We start from the raw sequence: 18,266 nt of genomic DNA, 5'->3' as shown, positions 1-18,266 counted from the left end.
CAGATCTGGAAAGGGAAGTGTATCTCTGGAGATCCCAGTTCGGGCCAGCACATATTCCTACGCTTGGCCGTTGTAAGGGCGACATCAGGACCGCAACGACGACCGCTATCACGACGCGCCCTTGGAAACCACCTGGGGCTCTCCCTTCAAACAACCTGCTCTGCCTGGGCGATGCTAGCACCATCAAATGTCAAATAGACCGAATTAGGCAAAGAATAGAGAAATCTTCGTTGGAAAGATGTCAATGCAGTGGCATTGTTGACAGCAAGGGACTTGTATGGCCATGGCCAAATCCTGAGGCATGCAAATCACGTGCGACGCCCTTTTCGATGCATGGTCTTCATGGCTTGTGATCAACACCGGTTCTGTCCCTCCATGATAGCAGTGCTTCTGCCTTCGGGGCGCAGTCATATAAATCACTGCAACCGTACATCATGCCTTTCATCCACCTAGACGTCGAATGCGAGCGACCTGGAGGCCTCGGATCACTCCAATATCCTCGCCACCCCCATGATTGTTCCATCCGTGCAAAGGAGTTTGTCGTCCCTCATCCACAATAGTCCAATTGCAATGGAAAACAGAGAAAAACACCCGTAAAACAGCGCCATCGCTCAAATCCAGTACTTCATGCCGGGTATCGCTCGTCCCTGTGTTGAATCCAGATTATTACAAGTAAAAGGGTATCAATTATCGTGTCTCCGGTTGCAACAGTTGTCCTCCCAATCCCCCAATCTATCAGTGTTCAGTTCTTATGCGCTGTGCTGCGGTACAAAGGCCCCACGTTGGGAGCTCTGGAGTAGAGAACTTTCAGAATTGATCCTCCCGACCGGGAATCCCGAAGTGACCTCTTGCTCCAATGATGATGCGTGGGGGAAGTCTAGGTTCGGTAGTAGCGGCCTTGGTGCTTCTTTCTGTTTCGAGGGAGCGTTCGGGACTTGCTCCATCAATCGAGCCCCTGACCTGACTGAGACGGTGCAAAAATTATTCCTGAAAAGTAGGTCATGGTTGAGTTGCGGCTTGGGCCAACTCTGGGGCGTTCCTGCTGACCGTGACCGTGCGTAGCCAGCCTGTAGCATACGGGTCGCGTGTTATGCAACCTTCTCGTGCTGGGTGGACACGCGATTCAACGATACAACTAAGAATGTGGGTTAGTCGAGACGTGCAGATGCTAAGCGTTTCAAGACGGTCAAACTCACGGAAATCCTCCATGTCTCTCTTCTTGAGCACCTTATTGCTCCTTGTCTTCCTCCCATGAACAATATCGTCAAATGTGACACTGTCTTGCAAGAGGTAATATACGCCAGCCATGACGCAAAAGACACCGAAAGAATATAGCCAAATCCTGACAACCGCGACGATGCTGGTCTGTTGTCCACCAACAAACCAGCCGAAGAGACAAAAGAATGTTGCTAGAATGTCAACAAGTAAGATCGCCCCCACCAGCTGCCACGAAGGGATGCTGGACCAGAAAGGGCCATTGGCACGGGTGATGAAGATCAACCAGTTTTCCGACAGGCAGATCTGAAGGAACAAAACAGCATCCGTGTGTCCAAAATTCTGAACGATCCCTCCGTCGTGGCCACCAACAATCATTGTCGTCAGTGCAATCCAAGTGCCTGCGGCCAGGACGATCCCAAGCAAAATGGACATACCCCATAGTTTAGGCAGATTCCATTTGACTGGCGTCTTCGAATAAGGGGCGTTGTCATAAGCAATTGCCAGTGTGGCGATGTCGGCAAATATAGCAATGAACACAACCAATTTAAGGTTGAGTGATTTGTTCAGAATGGCAATCCACAGGCCCAGGAAGATCTCCAGATGAAGGGACAGGGCGATGCGATAAACGACGTATGCGTACATGCGGTGGAAGATTTGACGCGAAGTCTTGAGGGCGTCTATGATAGCCGACAGGCCAGGAGCGAGGAACACGATGTCTGCCGCAGATCGTGCAGCATCAGTTGCGCCTTGTACCGCGATACCAGTGTTTGCCTTCTTCAGCGACGGCGCATCATTGACACCGTCGCCAGTCATGGCCACGAGATAGCCTCGTTGCTGTAAGATCTCCACGACATTGTACTTGTGTTGGGGAAACACTTCGGCAAACCCATCGGCAGCCTCAACAAAGTCGTAGACTTCTGAGCCCGGCATCGTGCCGCCACCGGCAAGGCCAAGGCGCTCTGCGTTGAAGACATTGGTACCAAGCCCCAGCTGTCGAGACATTTCTCGGGCGATACCGACGGCATCACCGGTCAACATCTTGATGGACAACCCGAGAGATTTGGCTTCGTTGATTGTCTTTGCCGTGTCATGTCGGGGCGGATCTGCACATGGCATAATCCCCAAAATCTCCCAAGAGTTGTCGCCTCGCTTTCTCGCAACGCCCAGAGAGCGAAAGCCCCTAGCTGCGAACTCTGCAACCTTGTTCTTGTATGCAATGTCAATCTCCTCGGGGATCGGATGGTCGTCTTCCACCGTGCGGAGCACAAATAAAGGAGAGCCTTTGACGCAAATTATACGCTCACCCTGAGGTGATTCAACCACAGTGCTGACCTTCTTGGAAACCGGATCGAATGGATGAAACTGGACGACTTTGTATTTGGAGAGTGCTTGCTTGGCTCGAGGATAGTATCGTAACGCTTTAAGAAAGGCCTTGTCGATAGCATCCATGCCCTTTTTCTTCCGGGACGCAGCCAAACACGCGGTGAGCATCATGTCCTCAGGATCGACACCATGGACTGTGTATGGCTCGTGGAGAGAAAGTTTGTTCTTGGTCAGCGTACCAGTCTTGTCCGAGCAGAGTATCTCCACGCCAGCGAGCGACTCGATGGCAGATAATTTTTGAACAATGGCCTTCTTCTTTGCCAGATACGCGGCGCCAACGGCCATGGTAGTGGTAACCACGGCAGGCAGACCGACAGGAACTCCAATGATGGTGATCGCCAATGTGAACCTAAGGATGGTGACAATGTTATTGGATCGGTAGAACGATGATATCCAGACCACGAGCAAGGTGAAAACGACCAGTGCCAGCAGGACTGTGCCAATTCCATTGAGGACCTCGGTGAAATGGCCTGCACCACCTGATGCGGCATTGACCAAAGCAGCCGCCCGACCGACAAAGGAGTTGTCTCCCGTTGCTGTGACAATCATGAACGCCGTGCCTCGTTTTACGGCGGACGAAGCATAGCAGGTGTCGCCCAGATGCTTGTCTGCTGCAAGAGACTCGCCGGTGATCGAGGATTGGTCGACCTGAAGAAATGCGTCTTCAGTAACAAGCCGGCCGTCAGCAGGTATGATTGTGCCTTCTTCAAGTTGTAAAATGTCTCCAGGAACCACCATGGGGGCCTCGATCTCGATAAGGTGCCCTTCTCTGAGGACGACAGCCTTCAAAGCCAAGGTCTTCTTCAATTCTTCGACTATGGAGCCAGCTTGAAACTCCTGGATAAAACCGACACTGGCATTCAGCAAAAGCAATGCACAAATGACGCCGAAGTCGACCCAGTCTTCGAGACCGGCGGCGAGGATCGCAGCAGCCTGTGGGACAAGACATCAGTATAAGCATCGCCGAGATGGGTATCGGCGTGTGTCGCAGTGGGCAGCCATACCTCCATGACAAATTGAATGGGCCCAACAAAGTATCCCAAGAACTTCAACAACAAGTTTTCTTTTTCTTCTTTCATTTGATTGAGCCCGTACTTCTTCCGCCTGGCCACGACTTCAGGCTCGATCAAGCCGACACGTGTGTCGGTCTGGAGCATTTCCTCGGGCACATTTCGCGCACCCGCCGCCGTCTCGATCTCGGCTTCAATCTCGGCATCTGGGTCGAGTGATTCCAACTCTTCGATGAGCGCATCTAGATCCTCCTCCTCGTCGTCATCGTCTTTGTCCATTCTAGAAGCCTTCCGCGGCGTGAACATGACGTCGGGCTTCTCATCGGGAACAACATCGCTGACACTGACGTGAAGCTGGGGGTGAGGTTTATCGGGGGAAGAATGGGTCGAGCCCGAGGTACTAACGTCGGAGGGTACGTCTACCATGTTGAGTAAGATAAGGAGAGGTTAATGGTGTGTGCTATATCGACTCCATTGGGGGAAGAATACGGCGTGAGGATGCGAGCGCCGGAAGAAATAGTTGCGGGATGGCAATGGATCGGGGGGATTTTTAGGTCAGGAAGGCGTCACACTGGGTCGCTGCCCTCAGTGTCAGGTTGCACGAGCTCGAGAGGAAGGATACAGTGATGATGGTGCGCAGGTTGCGAGAATATTGGTGGGAAAGTGCCATGAGCCCAAGGTCAGAGAAACAAGTCGTAAGAGAAAGTTCGGGAGTGGGAAGAGATCAGGGCTCCGACTTTCACCCCCGCAATCTTGCGCCAATCCCTTCAACCACCAGCCATGACGCCTGTCCCCTCTGCGCCTCTCATACGCTGATCGGGGCGACACCAAGCCCTTTGTGAGCTCCAGAACCAATCGCCCGTGTCGTCCATACCCAGAGTTTCCCTTCCCTACACTTGGCAATGCTCCTTCCAAGACGCAGAAATGTCGGGTGATTGAGGCGGTGTCGGGCGCGGAAGCCTTGCCTGTGGAGCTTGGGGGTCTGATGATAAGATGGACAAGAAAAAGGGATCCATAGCCTAACGAGACAAGAAAATACTGTGCGAGGGGCGATTGGTGCGACGTCGGATGGATCTCTCTGCTTGTACAGAACAGTATCTCCAAGAGCGATCCACGTGTCGCAGCACGTGGGAAGAAGAACACGTTGAGATCAATCCTCGTGGTAACCAATCCACCAGGGTCAAGAGCTGTCGGTGAGCAACACAAGGTCATCGTCTTGTAAAAGAGCCTTTCCATTATCCATACATACACCCTCGTCCCTCGCATCTGCCTATGTGAATCCCCGTTCCGCGCCTTGATCGTGTGCTGTCAAAGCATGAATGCTAGCGAAACTGGGGAGCCCTTACGAAAAGCCTGCATTTCCAATGCAGGACAAAAATTGAATACCTAACGAAAACTGTTTCGATCACAACCGCCTCCAATTAGGGCTGTCCTGTCCTGGTGACCAACTCCTGAATATGCTTGAATCGTACACGTAGATTGGGTATCGTCCCTCAGCCATGAACTCTTTGTACCGGTAACGACATAACGCCTTTTCCCTTTTTGGGCCGCTTCGATATTGTCGGTCAGCGTGCGTTTAATCCTGCTTGCCTTGTGGCTGGAATGCGGGCATTTGGAATCCAGGTGGGAAGCCGGGCATTCCGTTGGGCATGTTGCCGAAATTCATGGGGAAAGGCATCGACGGCATGACACCAATGTTGTTTGGGTTGCCCGAGCCTTGCCGGTCATCTCGGTCCATTCGGCGATCATTGTCTCTGTATCTGTTGTCCTCCCGTCCTCCCGGATGCTGGCGAGAGGATTGAGGCCCGCGTCGTCCACCCTGATCAGTAGCAATGCGTCGGCTCATGGCTGCATCAGAGTTAGAAAATGTTTGCCAATGTGAGAATGGGCCGGTCGTACCTTTCGAGGAAACCCCTGCACCAATTTCGATGTCAGGCTCTTCCACAACCATGCCTTCTTGGATCGGTGCGCCACCAGTGCCCCCGTATTCGGCAGTGAGCAGCCACTTGCGGTCGGCATCCGTGAGGCGTTCAATTGGAATGACGCTAATTCCAGTTTGATAGTCGCTGCAGTCACGTGGTCCAAAACCCACGCCCCATTTGGTCTGCAAGAGAATGCCAGTCAGTCTCTGTCCTTGTCCAATTCGTGCGATCACTTACGCGGAGTTGCATATCGCCCACCTTGTACTCTTCCATGCCTTCACGCGCACTTTCCGCATCCTGGCGATTAATCATCTTGATGAAAGCGTGGCGTTTATCGATGTTGACAATGCAGGTCTGAACCACACCAAATTTACTGAAGAGGCCTCTCAAATGTGCTTCGGACGAGGTGACTCCCCCCACGAAGAGAGTTCGACTGTAAACTTTGATGTGACCCTTTGGAAGCGTTGGATCCCATTGCACGTTCTTCGGGCCCGGTGGTGGGAGCTTGTAGTCACTGGGGGGTGTGGTGCTTCGTCGTCTTCTACCCATGGGGCTGCGCTGACGGTAATCACCTCGCCTGCCATCGCGATCATTACGATATCCATCCGCCCCCGGACTATCTCGGCGACGTCTTGGAGACAGGTCTCGACGTCTATCATAGCCAGGAGAGCGTGAGCGGCGTCGATATTGACCCGGAGGGGAACGGGTTTGGGCATCACGTGACGGCCCGGGCGCTTGAACCTGGCCTGCCCAATTGCTTGCTGGAACAGGAGGCGGAAACGGAAGGCCACTGGCACTCGCACCGCCACCACCACCACCACCACTACCAGCAGCAGCACCGCCCGCGGCCTGCATGTTCAATAACTGGAGAGCAGTCGCCCATTGGTCTGGAGGAACGCCTTGACTAGCCAACAGTTGCAAGAGTTGCAATTGAACTTGAGCCTGAGCCTGAGCATCTTGACTTAGAGGAGCAGGGTTTTGTGGCACCGCTGGAGCCGGAGCTTGTTGCGGAAGAAAAGCAGCAAGCGGGTTTGCAGGTACATTTGCAGGGCTCTGACTTTGCGCACCATTACTCAATCCAGCGAACAGAGCTCCAAGCTGGTTTACAGCCGGCCCATTGGCGGCGGCGGAAGCAAGGCCGGGGTTTACGGTACTGTTCGTCAGAGGGATCCCATTCTGCGCGCCTAACAGATTATTCAAACTAGTTTGAGCGGGTGCTGGAATCGCAGGCTGCGCCGCAGTATTCTGCTTTGCCATGTTCTTGAGGGCTTCCAGGATAGCTGAGGTGTCTTGCTGCGGTGGAGGTTTTGCTGCCATACTGTCAGTGGTAGCGGAATGACCGAGTGGCACGAAACCAGGCGCGGGCGATCCTTCAGGTGTGGTTGAGACTGCTTGACAGTTAGGATGATCGGGGTTGTGGAAGGGAAGACAGAGATTGAATGTACCTTTTGGCGCGTCAAGCTTTTCTTTGAGAGAAGCAAGCAACGGAGCTGGAAATGTGTTCGACCGCTCCCAGATTTCTAAGAGCTTTCTGATTTTGACCTAAACAAAAAGCGGCCACACGTGAGTCTCAGTCAAAGCAGCCGGGCAAAAACAACGACAAAAGACGTGAGTTAAGTGTACGGGCAGGTTGGTCGCGTGAAGCACATGTCGTACTTCGGATGTTCAGGAAAATACGACGGACATAGAATGGCATACCTTCTGGTCTTCTGGGGCGGTAGCAATGATGTCGTTCATGAGTACGGGCAGCAGTTCAGTCACTCGAGTCACACCAGCGGCAAAGGTTCCATCAGGAGCTCCGCTACCCAGTTGTTGACCTGATTTTCTGGCTTGATCTACCCATTGTCTCGTCACGGAATCTATCACGTAGAGGACCCCCAATTTGTGTGTTCCTGGTGTCTTCTTGAAATGGGTGTAGATCTTTTGGATGAGGACTGACTCGGACTAGAAGTCACGTCAGTTACAGGAGACGTGAGCGACAGAGCTGAGAAATCGACATACTTGGATGTTTGCTGTACAGAGCGAGGTGATGGCGGTAATCTTTGAGCCTGAAACTCCTGGCGGTTTGAGGTTGAGCATGGACTGCAGGATCGAGTCCAGCTCCGCTACTGCGGAAGACATGATGGCCCAGCAAGGTTTCCTACAGCCAGTGACGACACAAGTTGTTGAAGCAGGAAGTGGCCCTGGCTAGGTGGCAGACGGCGAAAAGGGTGGAGTTGAGCTGATCAACGCATACGGAGTCCTCGAACGGCAGAGACGTCTTACGGACTCGAGGTACAGGTGAAGTGAAGGATGATGCGCAGTGCAAGAGTGTAGTCTTTCTCCCAAATTCTTCCTCTTCCTGCTAAGTGTAGATTGCGCCCACAAGACTTCTACAGCGAGGTGGCAACTGCGGCCTGGCAGCGGCAGTACTGAGGAACTAGCGGCCGTGTGCAGAGAAGAATACTGGTAGAGAGGCACTTTACGAGCTGATGACACTATGTGCGTGATAGAGGCGAAGAAAAGGAGATCAAACGCGATGGATAGTGCGTCGATTGGTGATGGAGGAGTGATGAAATGGTGGTGAAGTGAAGGAAAGATTTGAGCAGGAGTCGAAATGCGTCTCGCAGACAGAAAAAGCGGAGGCTTGAGAAAATAAGCCAAAGCAACCGGCCGGAACAACATTGTTGCCTGTCCACGTGATCCCGCTGGATGACGCTTTTGGCTTGAGGCCATCTAATTTTCTTCGGACTGCGAATTCGACCTCCTAGGGCTTGCTGGGGTCCGCTCGTGCCGCTGTTGGCTGGCCATTGAACCCCAATAGGCGAGCTTGGCTTTATTGAAGGGAAGGGTGATCCGACCAGCCGAAGCCTCGCCGGGCGGCCCCAATTGGACCATTTTCATCATTCCAATAATTCAGCAGGGACAGCTTCCTCCTCCTCCCTGACTTTCCTATCTGCACCTTTTTTTCCCGCACTCCTTCAAAAACTTCCCTTGACGTAACCTTTGTTGACTTTCCTTGCTTCGACTTCCTCGTGTTGTTACTATCATGGCTTCTTCTCTTCGCTTGGGGAGCTCGCTGCTCCGTTCCTCCACCCGGCCTTTGGTCCAGAAAGCCGCCTACAATGGCGTGCGCTGCGCAAGCACCCAAGTGAGCTATGTGAGCCTGTTTGTTGGGAGCTCCTTCTCTAACATTTTTTCTTCTTCCTTAGTCCCTGAAAGAGGTCTTCGCTGCCAAAGTCCCTGGCGAGATTGAGAAAGTCAAGAAGCTGAGAAAGGATTATGGCTCCAAGGTCATTGGCGAAGTCACCCTGGACCAAGTCTACGGCGGTGCTCGAGGCATCAAGTCGCTAGTCTGGGAGGGCTCCGTCCTTGATTCAGAAGAAGGTATCAGATTCCGAGGAAGGACTATCCCGGAATGCCAGGAAGTCCTCCCTAAGGCTCCTGGCGGCGAGGAGCCTCTCCCCGAGGGCCTGTTCTGGCTTCTTCTCACCGGCGAGGTTCCCAGCGAGCAGCAGGTCCGAGACCTGTCTGCTGACTGGGCTGCTCGATCTGATCTTCCCAAATTCGTCGAAGAGCTCATCGACCGTTGCCCGAGCGATATGCACCCTATGGCTCAATTCTCGATCGCCGTCGTCGCGCTCGAGCACACCTCCGAGTTCGCCAAAGCCTACGCCAAGGGCATTAACAAGAAGGACTACTGGTCATACACTTTCGAGGACTCGATGAACCTCATTGCCAAGTTGCCCACAATTGCCGCAAAGATCTACCGCAACGCATACAAGGATGGCAAGGTTGCCCCTATCCAGAAAGACAAGGACTACGGCTTCAACTTGGCCAACCAGCTTGGCTATGGCGGCAACGCCGACTTTGTTGAGCTTATGCGTCTCTATCTCACCATCCACTCCGACCATGAGGGTGGCAACGTCAGCGCCCACACTACTCATTTGGTCGGAAGCGCTTTGAGCTCTCCCATGCTATCTCTCGCTGCTGGTCTCAACGGCTTGGCTGGTCCTCTCCACGGATTGGCCAACCAAGAAGTCTTGAACTGGCTCACCAAGATGAAGGAGAGTATTGGCGATGATCTCAGCGACCAGAAGATCACCGACTACCTCTGGGAGACCCTCAACGGTGGCCGTGTTGTTCCTGGCTATGGCCATGCTGTTCTCCGCAAGACCGATCCCCGCTACGTGTCTCAACGCGAGTTCGCCCTTCGCAAGCTCCCCGAAGACCCCATGTTCAAGCTGGTCAGCCAGGTCTACAAGATTGCTCCTGGTGTCCTGACCAAGCACGGCAAGACGAAGAACCCCTACCCCAACGTTGACGCTGTAAGTGACTAATTCGACGGATATCATGATTACGCTGACTGATGAACTAGCACTCCGGTGTCCTTTTGCAATACTACGGCTTGACCGAAGCCAACTACTACACCGTCCTCTTCGGTGTCTCGCGTGCCCTCGGTGTCCTGCCGCAACTCATCATTGACCGCGCCCTTGGTGCACCCATCGAGCGACCCAAGTCTTTCAGCACCGAGGCCTACGCCAAACTGGTCGGTGCTTCATTGTGATTGCAATGGGAAGAGCGGGAACTGTACAATGCAAAACATACTTGTACGTCTAAAAGGGAGAAAGTGATAGGGCAATACGAGGTCGGTTTTGGTCGGGGGTGAATTAGTTTCGCCGTTCAATTACGCCATTATTTAATTGACGAGCGTTGTTGGATGCGAATACCATTTTACTTTGTTCCCACTGTCTGCAATTCGCAACAATGTTTTCTGCGTGCCTGAATCCTTTACACCTTGGTAGAGGCCAACGTTAAGGAGGCCTAGGGCCCGCGGTGGCTTTGCGAGACATGGCTGCATGGACCGTGCAACGTAAATTTCTTGAAATTTTTATTTTCGGATGTTGAGCAGCGCGTTGGCGGCGTTGGGTGGCCCTAGCAGGCACGGCAGGCTAAAAAGAGGCCAGCGGACCCACAGTTTAGGGAGGCGGCGTCCGAAGCCCAGGGCGATGCATGGGTTGTGATGAAGCTTGGGGGGGAAATGGGGGCGCCGGGCACCTCAGCTGCTAGAGCCATGTCCGCTCAACACGCCGAAGGCAGAGCCACTAATCTGCTTCTGGCCCGAATGGGGGTTTGGTCGAGGCGCCTGCGCCGATATTCAACGATGGTCATCTCGTCCTTCTTCGCCGAGGGAGCTGAACAAAACGATCTCGGACTTTTTGTCACTTGCATCACTGTCAGATTGATCGCTACTCTTGTGTCTTCTTAATCTCCGCTCCTGCTTTTTTGTCTCCTATACTCGGTACAAGGCCATACATACCACGGTAGCCATTTGTGTCTGTATCTTGCAGCATTCACACTTGCCCAACCCCCTGTTGCCCAACAGTGCCTCTCTCCTCGCTCCTACTCTCTAATCCTCAAGGCGACGAAGCCGACCTCCTCCCTTGGTCAGGGTAGACAATATCGCAGATCTGCCAATAATGTCCGCTCAAGCAGTCCTGGCACCTGCGCCTCCGGCCCAAACGATTGAGAAGAAGCCCGTCAAGTTCAGCAACCTGCTCCTCGGCGCTGGTCTCAACATGTTCGAGGTCACTACTCTAGGACAACCGCTGGAAGTTGTCAAGACCACCATGGCCGCCCATCGAACTGACACCTTCGCCGGGGCCATGTCGAGGATATGGGGACGCGGTGGTGTTTTTGGATGTAAGACAATCCGCACTCGAGTTTACTCGTGAAAAGACCTCGGCTGATTGATTTCTTGCAATGTGTAGTCTACCAGGGCCTGATTCCGTGGGCCTGGATCGAAGCCTCTACCAAGGGTGCTGTCTTGCTCTTCGTCGCCTCAGAAGCCGAGTACTATGCAAAGACCTTTGGTGCCAACAGCTTCGTGGCCGGTATCACAGGTGGCATGGTGGGCGGTATGGCCCAAGCCTACGCAACCATGGGTTTCTGCACGTGCATGAAAACCGTGGAAATCACCCAGCATAAACTTGCCGCGCAGGGTGTGAAACCCCCCTCTACGTTCACAACTTTCGCAAACATCTACAAGAAAGAGGGCATCAGGGGTATCAACAAGGGCGTTAACGCAGTTGCCATCCGTCAAGTCACCAACTGGGGCTCCCGTTTCGGGCTTTCCAGACTCGCAGAGACCGGTATCCGGAGAGTCACTGGCAAAGAAAACGGCGAGAAGTTGAACGCGGGAGAGAAGATTCTTGCTAGCGGTCTCGGTGGTGGTTTGTCTGCCTGGAACCAGCCCATTGAAGTCATCCGTGTCGAGATGCAAAGCAAGTCCAACGACCCGAACCGCCCCAAGAACTTGACCGTCGGGAAGACCTTGAACTACATCTACAGCACCAACGGCCTCAAGGGCCTGTACCGTGGTGTCACTCCCCGTATCGGGCTGGGTATCTGGCAGACAATCTGCATGGTTGCCCTGGGCGATATGTATGTTCTTGCCTTGTGTCTCATATTTCAGAAGCATATACTGACGTCTGAACAGTGCCAAAGAAGCCGTCGAGAAACTCACCGGCGAGGCGGTCACCGCGAAGCACTAAACGACATACTCAGATTCTGGATTTCGGGATCCACTTGAAGCTGCTTGGGTGGATCCCTCGAGTCGGCTGGGGATGAACCTGGGCTGGTAATGTCTCTGTGGTTCATCCTTCCCATGGGCCTTTTGCATGCATCCACTTACATGTTGCACGCGGAAGGTGGAAGGCAGAAGATGATTGATAGAAGTTTCGGACTATGGCGTGCACTGGCGTTTCTCTTCTGCCCTGAACGACATAAAAATCTTAGCCGGTTTTGGTTTGCTTGTTCCTCTTGTTGTTTGGTATGCTTTTGATTGCCTTGCACATGCCACGGCATCAGCTTGCCTGTGAGACGTGACTCAAAGGATGGGAATAGAAGGTGGTCATCATGAGGTTCTTGGGCAGCTGAGATCGAGCTTTCCTGTGGGCTCGAGTGTCGCTTATTCTATACTTTTTGACTACCACAGAAGAAGCTTGTTGCAGGGAGCATCTTGCACAGGACACGACGAATACAAAACCCATTCGCTTTGGAGGTTTCTTTCTTGCGCGTGTGTGTGATCCATGTACCGCGTCGTCGTCGGGAGGATGTTTTTCATTGCTTTTCATTTTCCTTCCCAGCCTTTTTGCCAGCCAGTCCCTTTGCGTCGCACCTTGATCTTGTACGTGCTGTATTCCGCTGCATTCGCATCCCCTGCTTTTGACTTCGACGCAGCGTCAAACCGTCACGCCGTCACGAGTGCTTTGCGATGCTTTTTGACCCTTGCATGTCGTGTCTGACTGAGGCATCGGAGCATGTTAAATCCTCGTAAGATATGTGGATCTTCCGGCGTAGAGGTACCTCTGCTACACAGAAAAGGGAGGGTTGTCTTGACTTGATGCTTTCACATGTCTAGGCTTAGTATGAAGCAAAGACGTAACGGCAGCCGCAGTGACGACGACAGTGACAAAGGATGGCATGCGTGAATTTCACTTGTTCAGTGAAGCACGAGCGAGACTCTGCAAGTTCGCGGTCTGGTCATCACCGTATCTTCTCGTTTTTCTCTGTCTGGACTAGTTTCCTCACTTGAACATCACACTTCGTTAACCCCGTGCACACACGCCGAGCTCACGATCAAACCATCATCAACGGACCAAGAAGCTCATCATGACTTGCACCATCAACAACGTCGTCGTGTTCCTCGCCGCGCTGGCTGTCTCGATGCTGGTCAATCTGCACCTCGCCGCCGCCATGCCGCCGCCAACAGCAGACCTGTCTGTCGCGAGCGGTGTTCGATTTCTGGCGCCTCGCAACCTCACCCAGCAAGCTTCCTGCGGCCCAACCCAACCCGAAAACCAGGCGGGATGGTAAGCCACAACTTCACTCTTTCGCTCATCTTGTCACATCCCACACAGAAAGCTTGCCGATCCTTTACCTCGGGGATGATTTCTTGTTGGCTGACCTTACCTGACCCGCGACCCAGCTCCACCTGCACCGAGTGCTGCATCTTCGAATTCAACGACGCCGGCTGCGGCCAGCACTCGGTCGAAGAGTACGTCATCAACGACTTCGCGTGCCACTCTCTCCTGATCGACATGAACAACGTCTGGATCACCGAGTGCACAGGCGTCTTTGCCGAGTGCATGCTGTGGAAGAACCACGACTGCACCGGTGACGGGAGCTGGAGCATCGACAACTCCCAGGACGTCTGCCACCACACGCAGTATTGGATCGGGGCAATTCAGTGCTATGAGAGTGACGAGAAGAAGCAGCTGGCCATGCGCGGGTTTTGAGCAACCAGGTCGTTACCCAAAGAGGTGCGCAAGTGGAGGTCATGACTTAGAAAGCATTCATGACCAGAGGAGGCCGTGGCGGCGGATGTTCTTGTGTGCGAGTTGAAAACCATTGGATCGTCTCCAAGGCCTGGTAGGGAGACGGAGTCGGAAAGTCTCATAGGAAGAGCTCGTCTCTGTCAAAATTGCCACGTGATCAGTATCACATGATTACTAATCACATGACCGTCACCGACCTCTTGTGTTTACAACGTTTATCGTCTTGCCCTTGGGCCTGAAGGGCTCTAGGCAAGCAATCAACGCACCTTTCACACTCTGACAGTCTCAGCTGAGATGAAAAGCCCGGGACTTGATCGAAATAGTTGGATGCCATGGCTTATCGCTCGGTCGCCCGGCGAATACATCAATCGTCCATAGAATATGATCGGATTGAATCCGTAAACGCCGTGTTTCGAGTACGTGGTGTGAGAGTGTTCACTGCTCAATGGTCTCGGACTGGCTTTGGCGTTTGCTCCGACTGTTCTATGGCAACACAATGTATTTCTGTAAATGCTGGGGTATCGCTTCTCTCAGGTTTTTACTCTTCAGCCACTTGTCGCTAAATAGCCGATCCGCATATCTGTATGCTCCGTCGCACAAGACGGTGACAACCGTGTGGTTGGGCCCCAGCTTCTCCGCGACCTCTTTCGCGGCGACCACATTCAGTGCGCTGCTGGCTCCGAGGTACAGCCCCTCTTCGTCCAAGCAGCGGTACACCATGGCAATAGTCTTCTCGTCGGAGATATTTAGAGCGCCGTCGAGTTCATTGACTTCCTGCTTCAGGTTGTCGGTCACACGACCTTGCCCAATGCCTTCGGTGATGCTGCTACCCGTTCTCTCTTTGAGCTGGCCGCCGGAGGTGATGTAGGAATAGAGGACCGAGCCTGGAGGATCTGCCAGGAAGCACTTGACGGAGTGATTGCTGACGTCCTTGAGGTATCGAGTGACGCCGGCAAGTGTCCCACCAGTTCCAGTCGCACAAGTGAACGCGTCAATTTTGCCATCTGTCTGCGCCCAGATCTCTGGTCCTGTCGTTACAACGTGCGCCAGGCGATTGGCAGTATTGTCGAACTGGTTTGTCCATACAGCACCGTGTTCGGGATCTTCCTTCCGCAGTCTCTCTGCATGTCTCTTGGCCTGCCAGTTATAGTTTTCTGGGTTCTCCCACGCAACAGCTGGAACAGGATATACTTCGGCACCCAGCAGTCTCAGGAGATCGATCTTGCCCTGTGACTGGGTGTTTGGCATGTAGATGACCAGTTTGTATCCCCTCGCCCGGCAGACGTGTGCCAGCCCGATGCCAGTATTGCCGGCAGTCCCTTCGACGACGGTGCCTCCTGGCTTCAGCAGACCTCGCTCTTCTGCATCTTTCACAACATATAGGGCCGCACGGTCCTTGACGCTACCGCCGGGGTTTTGGAACTCGGCTTTACCCAAGATGTTGCAACCCGTTTCGGCGGACAGCTTTTGTAGTCTTATCAGAGGAGTATTGCCGATTGCTGTGTTCTGGTCAGTATTGGAGATCATGGCCTGCCAGGGATGTATGGGAAGATACCTCCTGTAAGCGTGTCAACCACTCCTTGGGCCTTGGAGACGCGGATCCCATATGCGTTAACTGGCTCGGCAGCCGCTGCACGAACAGCTGTGGTCGTAAAGCGTCGGACCGACGTCCGCAAAGCGTTGGCCATGACTGAGCAGGAACGCAGGAGGTTGAGACTGTTGTTCTGGGGGAGCGCGTGTGTCTAAGTCGTGTAGTCCCCCAAAACGAAGAGCAGTGGGATGATCGGAGGGTCGAGGAGCTGCAAAGGAAAAAATCTCCAATTGCATCATTCAATTGGCCGAGGCTGCTGACATAACTTTGTGGGCCTCTTCAAATGCTTCTGCGACTCCTTACCGATACCTATTCTATTCAGACAAGGCTACAATCCAGACACTACAACGGTCCTAGATATAGCATACTGCCTGTCTCAAGCTGATGGAGCTGGACGTTGTGGAGTCGAGTGGTCATGTCTATTCTCCCACTCCCAATCTTTCAAACGGCGCCAGACTGGAGGACCTACGAGAAATATGCCCTCCTTGTCTATCCTCCCTCCTTCCATCCGTCGAGGAGTCGCAGTACACTATGACGCGCAATTGAGAAAACTCTCAGTTTATAAGACCAGCAACAGTCTCTGTCGGCAGTCTTTATTTGACCCGGAAAACACCACTACATATCGGACTTATCCGCTAGATCTAGCATCCATATTCCAACCGCGATCTATGATTCTGCGAATAATCGGATACCCAATTTACAATGTTGACATGTATTCGTAAAATCTGGTGAGTGCTATCATTCTACTTATCCTTGTATCAGGTACTCTTGTCCTCGGCTACTGGCCGGTTGTTGCAAGCCCATTTTCTTTCCCACCACTCTGGAGGTCGGAGCGCGGCTGTCCAGGGCGATCAAATCGGGTACAGTAGCTTCTGTCTTTATCCAGAGAAGATAAAGGCCGTCTTATATATACTCTCAAGTTCAGAGGCCTGAGAGACGATGGATCTTGACCTCGTCATCAAAAATGCTACAATCGTAAGTCTATCCCCATCCCGAGGGTTATACAAGGCTGAGTCCCCCTTTTCCCTGATCCCAAAGGTCACAGCAACCGAAATCCTCCAACCAGGCCTCAGCATCGGGATCAAATCCGGCCAAATAGTCGCCATTGCATTTTCCCTTCCAGCGAATGCACACACACAAATCATCGACGCAGAAGGCGCGTATGTGACTCCTGGCGGCGTTGACTCCCACGTGCATCTCCACCAAGACAACGCCCCTACAGGCGACAAATGGCTCTCTGGATCCCGCTCGGCGCTTTGTGGGGGAAACACCACGATTCTCGCATTCGCTACTCAACAGCGGACGGACGAGAGTCTGTTTCCCGTGCTGGAGGAGTATCATTCCCGTGCAAGAGGGCAGAGTTATGTGGACTATGGCTTCCATTTGATTCTCACGAGGCCAAGCCCGGAAATCTTGGGTCGGGCAGTCAAGGCAAAGGTCGATGGCAAGCCCAATCCCGCAAACGAAGGCGAGCTGAAAAGAATGGTCGAGGAGGAAGGCATCACGAGCGTCAAGCTGTACATGACGTACCCGGCCTTCAGGTTGGGGGACAAAGAGATGCTAGAGGTGATGATGAGATGCAGAGAAGTGGGCATGACGGTGATGGTGCATGCCGAGAATGCGGATATGATTGACATGTATGTCTCCCTTGTGTCTATCAAAGACTGGCAACAGATGGCAAGCATTGCCTACTGACAATGGTGACAGGATAACGACTCGTCTCCTGCAAAACTCTCATACTCTACCCAAATACCATGCCCTCGCGCGCCCTCAGATCGCCGAGTCGGAAGCCACCCATCGTGCCATCTCACTCTCCACTCTTACATCCACGCCAATCCTCATCGTCCACATGTCTAGCCCCGTCGCCCTGTCTCATGCAAGGAAAGCACAATCAAAGCAAATGCTACCGATCCACGCAGAGACATGTCCGCATTATATGTACTTGCTATCGGATAGACTGGCCGTGACTAGATTCCCGGTCGTCGATGAGGCCAATGGTGTCCACGGTCATGAACATGGGGATACCGAGGATGACGAATGGGCAGGGGCACGACACGTCTGCGCACCTCCCCTCCGCCACGCCGAAGCCGACCTGCAGAGTGTCTGGGACAGCGTGAACAACGGGACCATCACGGTGATATCCTCCGACCACGCCCCCAGCCAATACCACAGTCCCCAAGGGAAACGCAAGCCCCTTGTCGAAGCCCAGAAGACGAACTCGACACCCACGTTCGCCCAGATCCCCAACGGCCTGCCCGGCATCGAAACACGACTGCCCATCCTCTTCTCCGCCGCGACCGACCCTGACCCGTCAATCTCACCCGCACGGAGACTGACTCTGCCAAAGTTCGTGGAACTCACCTCGACGAACCCGGCCAAAATGTACGGCCTCTCCGGGAGAAAGGGCAGTATCGCCCCGGGCTACGACGCCGATTTGGTCATCTGGTACCCTCCGCACCATCCTGTGACCACCGCCGCCGCCGCGGCGTCAAGTGAAAAGATTGAAATCACCAATGAAATGCTGCACCACAGTATCGACTACACCCCCTTTGAAGGCTTTCGAGTGTGCAATTGGCCCAGGTACGTCTTGTTGCGGGGCGAAGTCAAGTGGGACCGCGACGTCGAAGTGAGTCGCGGACCCGGCGCAGGTATCCTGGGAAAGCCTACCGACGGGACGTTCTTGAGGAGAGGCAAAGGGGAGGTGCTCGTCGGAAGGAGTGGGATGGGTAGAGAGCCCGAGGGGATGAGGTTGGGGGAGAGGAGTGCTTGGATGTAGATCGTTTTGACAGAGGAGCTTGTTGGGGATAGCTGCCTTAACGATGGG

General features: G+C 53.5%; 7 protein-coding genes across 8 annotated transcripts; 4 read left to right on the top strand and 3 right to left on the bottom strand.

Moving 5' to 3' along the window:
* Window positions 1-129: 129 nt before the first annotated feature.
* Window positions 130-4,348, bottom strand: PV07_04185 (plasma membrane ATPase). Its single transcript, XM_016390970.1, has 3 exons — window positions 3,606-4,348; window positions 1,197-3,534; window positions 130-1,135 (listed from the first exon to the last, which is right to left on the bottom strand). Exons 1-3 carry the CDS (start codon window positions 4,035-4,037, stop codon window positions 1,089-1,091), a joined length of 2,817 nt encoding a protein of 938 aa, XP_016252872.1. The 5' UTR covers window positions 4,038-4,348; the 3' UTR covers window positions 130-1,088.
* A 422-nt stretch (window positions 4,349-4,770) lies between these two features.
* PV07_04184 lies at window positions 4,771-8,118 on the bottom strand. 2 transcript variants are annotated; one of them, XM_016390968.1, is made up of 6 exons: window positions 7,535-8,118; window positions 7,232-7,477; window positions 6,979-7,075; window positions 5,771-6,921; window positions 5,511-5,715; window positions 4,771-5,459 (listed from the first exon to the last, which is right to left on the bottom strand). In XM_016390968.1, exons 1-6 carry the CDS (start codon window positions 7,652-7,654, stop codon window positions 5,188-5,190), a joined length of 2,091 nt encoding a protein of 696 aa, XP_016252870.1. In that variant the 5' UTR covers window positions 7,655-8,118; the 3' UTR covers window positions 4,771-5,187. The 2 variants fall into 2 exon arrangements, with proteins under 2 accessions (XP_016252870.1, XP_016252871.1); XM_016390969.1 differs by having other exon boundaries at window positions 5,792-6,921.
* Window positions 8,119-8,357: 239 nt separating this feature from the next.
* Window positions 8,358-10,496, top strand: PV07_04183 (citrate synthase, mitochondrial). The gene is made up of 3 exons (XM_016390967.1): window positions 8,358-8,663; window positions 8,725-9,840; window positions 9,891-10,496. Exons 1-3 carry the CDS (start codon window positions 8,562-8,564, stop codon window positions 10,077-10,079), a joined length of 1,407 nt encoding a protein of 468 aa, XP_016252869.1. The 5' UTR covers window positions 8,358-8,561; the 3' UTR covers window positions 10,080-10,496.
* A 2-nt stretch (window positions 10,497-10,498) lies between these two features.
* On the top strand, window positions 10,499-12,574 carry PV07_04182 (mitochondrial DNA replication protein YHM2). Its single transcript, XM_016390966.1, has 3 exons — window positions 10,499-11,215; window positions 11,284-11,956; window positions 12,012-12,574. Exons 1-3 carry the CDS (start codon window positions 10,993-10,995, stop codon window positions 12,064-12,066), a joined length of 951 nt encoding a protein of 316 aa, XP_016252868.1. The 5' UTR covers window positions 10,499-10,992; the 3' UTR covers window positions 12,067-12,574.
* Window positions 12,470-15,636, bottom strand: PV07_04180 (cysteine synthase). Its single transcript, XM_016390964.1, has 2 exons — window positions 15,407-15,636; window positions 12,470-15,350 (listed from the first exon to the last, which is right to left on the bottom strand). Exons 1-2 carry the CDS (start codon window positions 15,537-15,539, stop codon window positions 14,335-14,337), a joined length of 1,149 nt encoding a protein of 382 aa, XP_016252866.1. The 5' UTR covers window positions 15,540-15,636; the 3' UTR covers window positions 12,470-14,334.
* PV07_04181 (uncharacterized protein) lies at window positions 13,187-13,812 on the top strand (the record flags this gene model as incomplete). Its single annotated transcript, XM_016390965.1, has 2 exons — window positions 13,187-13,386; window positions 13,503-13,812. The coding sequence occupies 2 exons, from the start codon at window positions 13,187-13,189 to the stop codon at window positions 13,810-13,812; spliced, it is 510 nt and encodes a 169-aa protein (XP_016252867.1).
* Window positions 15,637-16,381: 745 nt separating the features above from the next.
* Window positions 16,382-18,218, top strand: PV07_04179 (uncharacterized protein; the record flags this gene model as incomplete). Its single annotated transcript, XM_016390963.1, has 4 exons — window positions 16,382-16,417; window positions 16,481-16,859; window positions 16,911-17,079; window positions 17,150-18,218. 4 exons carry the CDS (start codon window positions 16,382-16,384, stop codon window positions 18,216-18,218), a joined length of 1,653 nt encoding a protein of 550 aa, XP_016252865.1.
* Window positions 18,219-18,266: the final 48 nt, after the last annotated feature.

This window comes from Cladophialophora immunda (assembly GCF_000835495.1).
Source record: "Cladophialophora immunda strain CBS 83496 unplaced genomic scaffold supercont1.2, whole genome shotgun sequence".
NCBI lineage: Eukaryota > Fungi > Ascomycota > Eurotiomycetes > Chaetothyriales > Herpotrichiellaceae > Cladophialophora > Cladophialophora immunda.
The sequence above is the reverse complement of the archived record's forward strand: the minus strand, read 5'-3'. Positions and strand labels throughout refer to the sequence as shown.